We start from the raw sequence: 9655 nt of genomic DNA, 5'->3' as shown, positions 1-9655 counted from the left end.
TCAATATTAAATTATAAAATACAAATAATCTTGAAAGTGAGAAGCGTACTCATTGTCGTGCACGCGCACATATGCGCGCGCGTGTCTTCTTCAAGTTTGAGTAAGCAGGGAACGCAGTAAAAGTGGTCCTTCCGCAAAAACCCACACCTTAAACACACAAAAAAAATATCGAGAAATAATTTCAGGACATGAATTTATAACAACAACATACTAATTATTTGGGTTAGTCAGCATTTGTTGACTTTAAAGGTTATTAACTCGCTCTTACTGTGTTATACGCTACTATGTGTGTGACTATTTGCAAACGCTCCCTCTGACGATTGAACCGTCCCGTCATACCTCGCGTGGCCAACGGCTCTCCACCGAAAGCTGGCTCATTGAATTATTGTACCCAGGCTGTTCAGCTCATTTCAGGCTAATAACTTGGAGCTACAAGGGTTGGACTTGCTTATTACACACCTACAACTCGCCGCACTCTTCCCCGGCCGTCTGTTTATCTCGCTGCGGCGGTGGGGCGTGCTTTCCTGGGCTCGCTGACTGGGTTTGGTCGGGGAGTCAGGGGGAAGTACGGAACTGGTCCCGAGTGATGATGGAGCTGGAGTCGGCCAGTAATAGAGGAGAACTGGGAGCAGTGGGGGACTCTGGCCAGCCACCGACCCCGAGCAGACATGAGAAGAGCTTGGGGCTGCTCACCACCAAGTTTGTGACTTTATTACAGGAGGCAAAGGACGGAGTGTTGGACCTGAAAGCGGTGAGCATGCAGTCTACAGTCTTTGTTGTTAGCTAGCACATGTCATGTTGAGCCTGTCCGCTGTCGTTAGGCTACATACACTTTCGTTAGCTGGTCTTGTTAGCCTAGCCTAGCTGTGTGACAGGCTAATTTGAATGGGCAATACATTCTCTCTACTTATATCTTAGTTTCTTTAAAAAAAAAAAACTCCCGTATCATGCTATGCTCACGCTTCGCTTTATAACCTGCACTTTGAAAAATCCGATTGATCGATCCCTCAGACTCTGCCCACCGCAGATTCAAAGTTTTAAAAGTGGGTCAGCTATTGTCGTTCTCATGTGAGCTAACTGCTTCTTCACACATGAACAACTTTATTCTGATGAGTAACATCGTGGTCATTTCAGAACACATTCTTCTTTGGTTGATTTTCAGTCGTTCAAAATACATTTTCAAAGATCAACGAACGTTGTTTTTTCTTTACCGCCGCTTTAAATAGCATATGCATTTTTGTAAGATAATTCATAGGCCACCGTCTTCTTAATTAGACATTTTGTATAAATCAAAATATCAACATCTTTGCTGAGCAGCCTGTTCATAGTATCAGTGTCTCAATAAAACACAATTTAATCAGAATCAATAAATCTTGAATATATTATTTATGTACAGGTAACCCACGTTTAATCTGAATCCCAGATTTATTTAAACAAAATGACATAAATAGCAACACTGCCTGGGGTATGTTTTCTACCAGAACCAGATGGCAGCTTGACCAGCCAAGCATTACTTGATATAACAGAACAGTTTCTTTTTCACACTGGGACCTCACTGACTTGGCAGACTGATTGGCTTCACGGCTGCTGACACTCATGATAATAAAATCATAATCATAATAATGATCATAATAATAAAATACCAGACATGCACGTCTTTCACTCCCATTTTCATCTGCCCAAGTGAAACACTTGGAGTGGAAACATCCACTAAGACCACTCGGTCTCCTACAGTGTCAAAATCTCACAAGGTTATCATTTTTAAGGAAACCCTATTAATCCCTATCTAATTTACCACCATAATCTAATTATTTATTTTCAAGCCATAACCTACATCCTCAGAAAATCCAAACCACAGTTTTTGAGTTATGCTGCACACAATTAAACTTTCCTGAAAACAATTTAAAAAACGCCCTATATACATGTGTTATGACACAGATTTTATTTTACATCTAACCTTTATCTAAAGACAGAAAACATTAAAATGTGTCTTGTCCTTAAGCATATACAATAGAGATTGGCATGATTGTTCCATGATAATTCATATTTAGACTCAAGACTTTACTATGAGAGCCGTGGCTTAATATAGTTTTGTACTAAAGTGTGAGTAATAAAAGGTCTGGTAAAAGGCCATTCACCTTTGTTGTCTGTGACTCTCACAGCCTCGGTTAAGTTGACGCCTTCATTAATACGTCATAAATCTGTTATGTCAAATACTGAATAGAAGCCCTTATAGTTAGCTGTCATTCAGCAGGTCTGTGACTCCAGTTTACTCGTGGCATGCTGTCAAAGCATAGACTTATCAGCCCCAGCCACATGGTTATCATTTTTATAAACACATTGGGCTGTCATGGCAGTTTAAATGGCACTAATTTGGGTGGTAAAACCTCATCCTTTTCTTTTTCTTTTTTTTGAAGCATTGAACTTGTTGGCATGTACAAAAGGAAATGGCAGTTATCTCTATTGTATTTTCATTGCTTTTGTCCTGTCATCCAGGCTGCAGATACATTGGCAGTGCGGCAGAAAAGACGCATTTACGACATCACTAATGTGTTAGAGGGAATTGGACTTATAGAGAAGAAGTCCAAGAACAGTATCCAATGGAAGTAAGTTCACTGTTTAAGTAAAATAACCATAACCTTTTTCTTTTAATACTTACTACAAACAAAAAATACAATTGAGTACACATTTTGATGTCCTTGTTTCGCACACTTAAAAAAGGGGAAAAAAAATTGTGGGAAATGTTGGACTTCTCTTCTCTGTAATAATATAAGCTATTGACCTTACGTTTGGAGTGATACAAAACCTTTATTGAATCTGTGTGATAAACATGCTCATGACTTGGACTGTTAGTCTGTTTTACATGAGGCTGTTTCAGGTCCTATAACTGACAATTTCATTTGCACACTTTCTATCTAGGAGTAGTTGTCACAGTCTTATAATTTCTTAATTATAAAGTGGTCTGACAAATAGAAAGAAGGCTGTACCCGGCTGTTCTTGCAGAGCCATAGATATGAATGTTATCAGAGTACAGAACAAAGTTTGGCTTTGCTCAGTACACTACACTTCTGACAGTTATGTTATTACTAAAGTTTGTTTGTTTTTTATTGTTGTTCTTTTACCTTATTTATGTTATTTTCACAAACAGATCTGATGATGATGGATAAATGTTGGATTGATCCCATAAGCTAACCTGTCCTGACCCCAAGTAGCTTCCAGTTTCAAATAAAATTGGTTGGGAATGCTAATGGTGGGCACTTAAGCAAGTCAAGAGAAAGTGAACGAGGATGAATCGTTTCTCGTCTCTCTGGACATGACGCAGCCTGAATTCATCTTTGTCTTTCAGGGGTGTAGGTCCAGGTTGTAACACCAGGGAGATTGCCGATAAGCTGATCGATCTGAAAGCGGAGCTCGATGATCTGGCTCTCAGGGAAAATGAGCTGGACCAGCAGAGAGTCTGGGTCCAACAGAGCATCAAGAACGTCACAGATGACACCAACAATAGCCCATATCCTTCACTGCACACTGTCTCAAGACAGAATCAGGTTATTAACTCCAAACTGTAGGTACTGATGCACAGCCAGGGCTTTTCCTACAGAAGACAGACCCTAATTTCATCCTGGGATAAGGTGCTCATAAATTGCAGGTGCACAAAAATTTTGCAATGGCATATGGCGCTTGGTGGCACAGAGCAACTGTAGACACCATGACAAAACAGTGAAACCTACCCAATAGCAATGCCATCTGGCATTTTACAGTGGATTATCCTGCCATGGGCATACTCTACATCCCCACAGATTCTGCCTGCTTTGTCAGCCAAAACACTCATATTTAGGTTCTCTGTACTGGCCTATTAAAGGTGCACTCCACCAATATAATGGATAAAAGTCAGAGAGTAATCTTGTAGACATAGCTGTGTATGTTGACTGACTTTCTAAAGTCTGAGACAATAACCTGGATTATTTAACCATAGTTATTTCAGATTTGCGTTGTACATTTTTGAAGGAAAACCTGCTTCATAAATAGAAGGCATTTGTAACAAGCAGCATTTCTTCAGCACTACAGCTGTAGGATCAGTGTTTTTGAATCTTGATTAATACTAAATAGTAACATAAACTGCTTCAGCCAGGCCATTTTAAAAAACAAAAACAAAAAAGACCTTCAAATGTGCAGACTGTATTGTTGACATCATTGACCCTTAACACATTTATACTATGGCATATATAAAACATGAAGACCTCTGTGGAGCTTTCAAAGGTATGTTTTTCATCTATATTTTCGCTTGTTTTCAGTTTCTTTACTCTTGCATTTGATGATATCTTTCATGACTCATCACCTATTTTTCTTGCAGGTGACACACTCCTAGCAATTCGTGCGCCCAATGGGACACAACTAGAGGTGCCCATACCAGAGTCTGTAAGTTGTGTTTGGACACTTCATATATATATGTACATATATCTACACACACACACACATATATCAAGTCCACTTGTTGTTGTCTTGTGCCTCAGACTTTGTCTTTGGTTGTTCATTTCCAGGTCCTCAATGGTCAAAGGAAGTACCAGATCCGTCTCAAGAGTTCATCTGGTCCCATCGAGGTTTTGCTGGTGAATAAGGACCCATCTAGTGCCTCTCCTGTTGTTTTGCCCGTCCCTCCTCCGGATGACATCCTCCAGAACCTCCCAGCACCTACCTCCCAGTCAGCCGCCGCTGCCTCCCAGGTCCACAGAAATGTTAGCATTAGCGTTTACTATGCAGAACATACTTGTTAAGTGTTTGCCCTCTTTAATGAGACTCCTATTTATCTCTTGCCGGCTTTGCTTACTTACACTGACCAAAGCAGCCAAAATAACACCAGCCCAGGAACTGAAGAAGCCTCTTGAATGAGACTGTTATGCACTGTTATGACCTTTGTACATCTTTCCACTCCTCAGGTCCCCAAAGCAGTTCCAGCAGCTTCTATAAAACCTGGTCCTGCCTCAATAACCGCATCAACACCAGTGACAGGTAGGGGGGTGTAGACAGTTCAGTGAGCTGAGATATTATTTTTTGTTTCACTGCACTTTGTCTTTGTACCTGTTGAATAAACTTTTCCCTGTTTCATAGAATACTTCATTTCATGTCTCCTGTTTGCTTGCTTTCAGAAGTGACGAGCACCACACTACTCACACCAACAGATACACCTGCTGCAGTCACTCAGCAACTGCAGTCTTCTGCGTCATTAGACGGATCTGTGTCCTCATCCGCCTCTGCGGTATTTGAACCGATTAAGTCGGATCCCTCTGAATGTGAGTTCCGTTTCAGCCAAAGGAGACGGAAAAGCCTTTTACTTTCACCTCTCAGGCTTTGCTGGTATTGGTTTTGTTGTTGTACATGTCACATAGTGATTAGTTCAGTGGCTGTTGTTGCCGTGTTTGACCAGAAGTGGGGAAAATATGAAGCACAGCTAAATTTTTAAATATGTAAAATCAATGAGATCCAAAATCCACCAAGGCTGAATCAGTTAAATGCTTTAGTTCAATTTCACGTCATTAGTAATTTGTAAAATTTAAAATGAAATCAATCAATGCATGACTTTTCAGCTTTTCTGAAATGTTAATTATACCAACTACATCAACTCACCTCTTCCTATTGTTCACCTAACTATTTAACTGTTGGCTGAAAATGTTGTTTTGGTTTCTCTCTAGTGCTGGACTTCCCCAAAGAACTCTCAGAAATGTTTGATCCAACAAAAGGTAACAACTTTCTCCTTTGTTTTATCTAGATTTGGTTATTTTTTTCCCTCCAGTGCTTGTACAGTTTTTCATGTCACTGCTTCCCCCCCGTATCTCTTTCTCTCTCTCTGACAGAAATTATGAGTGGAGATTTGTTGGAGGATTTGATGGCATCAGAAGGTATGTTTGCTCTCAGGCACACTGATGGAGAGAGAGACACAGATGACAAATACAGACTACATCCACACTACTTCTCTTCTAATATGCCACAAATTGACTATAAGTTGTGAACAAAAAGCACCCCCTTTAATGCTTGCATTCAGTTTCACTTTGACCTCCCCATCAGTCTGATAACCTAGCTTTTCAACATTGTTGTCTCGTTTGGGTCTTCTAGTAATTTTTATCTGGAAAAAGTAGTAGTATGGATGTAGTGCCCAGTGAAAGAAATTACCCTTTGTAATCTGTGTAACAAAGAGGCTCTTGAAGACAGGAGTATGATGTCTTATTTTATGGATCCTTTATGTATGTGTCATTATTTCTCTGTTTTGCCTCCAGTGTTCTCGCCGCTACTCCGCCTGTCCCCTCCACCCAGCGACCATGACTACATATACAACCTGGATGAGACAGAAGGCCTGTGCGACCTCTTTGACGTCCCTATTCTCAACCTCTGACCTCCGAGTCTGTCGTCAGTGCAGGAAACAGTTGCCCTCACATGCTGATCTCTCTTCATTGTGTCCCAAGTTTTCCCCCTTGCTGTCAGGGAAGGTAAGGAGAGGTGTGAGAAAGCCGTTATGATCTGACAAGCCTTCAAGGACACCTCTGCACCGACACAGCGAGCTCAAGCCGAGCACAGTCAGACAGTAGCTCGATGTACAGCCTCCTGCAGAAATACAGAACAAAACATTTTTATTCACTGCTTTTCCAAGGAAACGGAGTCAAAAGAAATATAGACAGATGACTATATTTTTGGATTATTGTGTATTATAAATCTACATGTTTTTGTGTATTAGCTTAACTGTGTGCTTGTGAGTGAATGTATAAGCATTCTTTACATGGGTGTGGTTGTGTGTCTGTGTGCCTGCTTCTTGTCTTTGAATTGAACACTCTTTTATTTTAAGTCAGACGCCTCCAGGAAAAGAAGAAAGAAACCTATCAGAGCATAGCCTTCATCTCCCAGGCAGCTGTTCACTTGTGGCTTGAATGAGTTCAAGCATAACTGGTTAAATATGCACTGTCCTCATGTACATAGAGAATATATATTTTGTAATATCTCACAAAAGATAATTGTTTTTATTACGGACTACATGTGAGACACAGGCAGAGCAAAAATACAAAAAAGGGTTAATGACACAAATGAAGCGCTGAAGTAAAGTATTGCTGAGTTCCAGTTCCTGCACGATGATCTTAAACTAAGCTATTGATGCAAATTAACTTTATTAAGTAATAAGCCACGGACCAAAAGAAAACAATACCAGGCTAAGGGGGGAAGTTTTTAGAGTAATACCTTTTTCCATTAATCTGTAGTAGGCAGGGTTGCAAGAATACAAATGTATTTTTGAATTTTGTTTTTTAAAATATCACATTCTGAATATGGATGCTCTGTTCTGAGCTATTCATCAGATGAGTAAGGACAGACACACATGCTTCACATAAACAGATGAGGCAGTCTCTCCACCCATATTGACAGGTTTTATTGCATGTATTGTCCTCTTTTAAACCCTTTTCTTTTTTTAGAGTTGCTCTCAAGTGTAGGCAGTTGATGCCAATGCTTGAATTGCAAACACCCAAAGGACACGTGTGTATTTGCTTAGTTGATGAGCCTTTTTTGAGTGCTCGCTTTCTCTGAGCTGCCCTGTGATTGGTCTACAAAGTCTTTAGCCTGATTTCCCCAAGTCTGGAAACTGAGCCCAAAGAAGGTGCAGGAGTCTCGTTCTCTCCCAGATCACTTGATGATTGAAATATTATCTTAGAATTATTATTTCTCATCAAAAACATTTAGCCTACTACCGCTACTGCTTTTAGCAAAATCTAAACGTCTCCTGTAAACTCCATATTATAACTACCATGTTCTTATACTGGTAGAATAACGCCACTTCCGCACCGAGTAGTTTGATTATTAAGAGAAATAAAAAATAAGCATGCCTTCAGTTTAATTTGTCACGATTGGACCTTGTCCATGTACAACTTAAATGGTGCACATCAGAAGTAACTTATTTCCCCCCTTTTCCAGATTCAGTTTTGTTGTGATTATTTTTTAACTATAATGTTTGTATATGAATACCATCGTACTCAGTTAATTTGTATGTAAAAGGATGTGTATTTTTGATGTGTTTTTATCATGCATATAGTCACCGTGTCATTAAATATGACCATGTTTTTGTATATTTGGCACAGTTACTGTTTGTCATGTTTATGTTTTATTCCTTTTCCAGTCTGTCTGTTCATCCTTGTCAATAATCAACAATTACATTTTTAAAGTTTAAATATTCTCTCTCTGCAGGGGATGGATTATTTGTTACCAGTCAAACTGCATAATATCAATATTTGTTTGTCTATGGTGCTTTTTTTTTTCTTCAGTAAAAATCACTCTTTGTGTAACAATATCCTGTTTTTTGCCTAGGATGACAAATGTATGTATGTATGTACAGTATGAACTGTGTATATCCTTCTGTACCGCTTGTATAGAATAGCATTTATTTTTATACCTGCTAGATATATTAAGACATGAACATGGCTAACCAATTTGCAGCTACACTTAACGTTTTAAGGGATTTTATCCACAAAACCTTTCCCGCTTGGTCAAAGCATTTTGTCTCATCATTGCACTTTACATCACTGTGGACATACAGGTTCACTCTTGGTAACCAGTGTTGTGGACGACTTTGCGTGAGTAGCTGGAGAGTTTTAACAGTTGAGTCATGTCCGTGTGCAGACATGTGAGACGCAAACCTACAGGTTGTTTATATTTTAACAGGCTCACTATTGTAAAGATGTAGTTGCATCAAATGACACAGAATAAACTCTTTGGTATTCTTTATGTTTTTGTCTAGTGTCTTTTTCGTTTAAGGTGTCACACTGTTCAGAAAAGCTTATTTAAACTATATAAATGTGTGTTCTTGATTTAATTTAAAAATAAGAGCCTACATAGCTCACTTCTTCACATCTGATATCCTAAGAGGAAAGTCATTAAATTCTGAGTTTGGTATATTATATAACAATGGTGTGGCGGGTTATTTAGTCTTTAAACTCTCATCATTGTGTGATTCAAAGCCTCGTTAATAATAAATTAATCTCACCATAATTTTCTTAATTTAGTTATTGTTTGGTCCATAAAATGGCAGAAAATGTTGATCGGTGTTTACCAAACCTTGTATAATTTTTGTCCACAAAAATGATAATTTTTGTTATATGGAGCAAAGAAACCTAAAAATAATCACATTTAAGAAGCGTAGAAATCAGAAAGCATGTTTTAATAATCAATTATCAAAATAGTTGATTCATTTAGTAATCGCTCACATTTCTACATACTGATGTAAAACCCCCAGTGTAAGCTTGAGTTTCACATCGCTCCCTATCTCTTCCTCCCCTCATTTCCTGTTGACTCTCTTAGGTCCACTTTCTCTAACACTCACTTTCTAAAATAAAAGCACTGTAAAACCCCCAAAATATGTGTGTTTGGTCAGAACCTGATGTCTCCGTAAAAGTCTTTCCTGTCATACCACAGTCTAATCCGAGGTGTACGCAGTCCAGTGGAATTTAATTTAGGAGCCCACCCACCTCAGAGTAGACAGAGTAGAGTTTGGCTATTATTGATACAAGTATAAATAACAAATATAAATTGCATTAAGTTGTGTTATTTACACCAAACCAGTGTGACACACTTAGTTTTAACATTAGAGGGCAGTAAAATCACATAAGTGGCCTAGTATTAGTTAGCACAT

General features: G+C 39.0%; 1 protein-coding gene across 2 annotated transcripts; it reads left to right on the top strand.

Annotated features, from left to right (window-relative positions):
- Positions 1 to 323: 323 nt before the first annotated feature.
- On the top strand, positions 324 to 8751 carry e2f4 (E2F transcription factor 4). Of its 2 annotated transcripts, none has more exons than XM_044016209.1 (11): positions 324 to 751; positions 2497 to 2606; positions 3347 to 3508; positions 4214 to 4257; positions 4352 to 4416; positions 4539 to 4721; positions 4935 to 5007; positions 5145 to 5288; positions 5688 to 5735; positions 5850 to 5894; positions 6270 to 8751. In XM_044016209.1, exons 1-11 carry the CDS (start codon positions 587 to 589, stop codon positions 6383 to 6385), a joined length of 1155 nt encoding a protein of 384 aa, XP_043872144.1. In that variant the 5' UTR covers positions 324 to 586; the 3' UTR covers positions 6386 to 8751. The 2 variants fall into 2 exon arrangements, with proteins under 2 accessions (XP_043872144.1, XP_043872143.1); XM_044016208.1 differs by having other exon boundaries at positions 4539 to 4733.
- Positions 8752 to 9655: the final 904 nt, after the last annotated feature.

The sequence above is a fragment of the Solea senegalensis genome, unplaced genomic scaffold (genome assembly GCF_019176455.1).
Source record: "Solea senegalensis isolate Sse05_10M unplaced genomic scaffold, IFAPA_SoseM_1 scf7180000014299, whole genome shotgun sequence".
Lineage (NCBI taxonomy): Eukaryota > Metazoa > Chordata > Actinopteri > Pleuronectiformes > Soleidae > Solea > Solea senegalensis.
This window is presented reverse-complemented; position numbering and strand designations above follow the sequence as displayed.

What these genes read in the sequence shown, in the direction of transcription:
- e2f4 (XM_044016208.1), top strand. Translation starts at nt 587, where the DNA reads ATGATGGAGCTGGAGTCGGCCAGTAATAGAGGAGAACTGGGAGCAGTG. An exon ending in GAGTGTTGGACCTGAAAGCG is followed by an intron (nt 752 to 2,496) that starts GTGAGCATGCAG and finishes CCTGTCATCCAG; the next exon opens with GCTGCAGATACATTGGCAGT. An exon ending in CCTCCCAGGTCCACAGAAAT is followed by an intron (nt 4,734 to 4,934) that starts GTTAGCATTAGC and finishes TCCACTCCTCAG; the next exon opens with GTCCCCAAAGCAGTTCCAGC.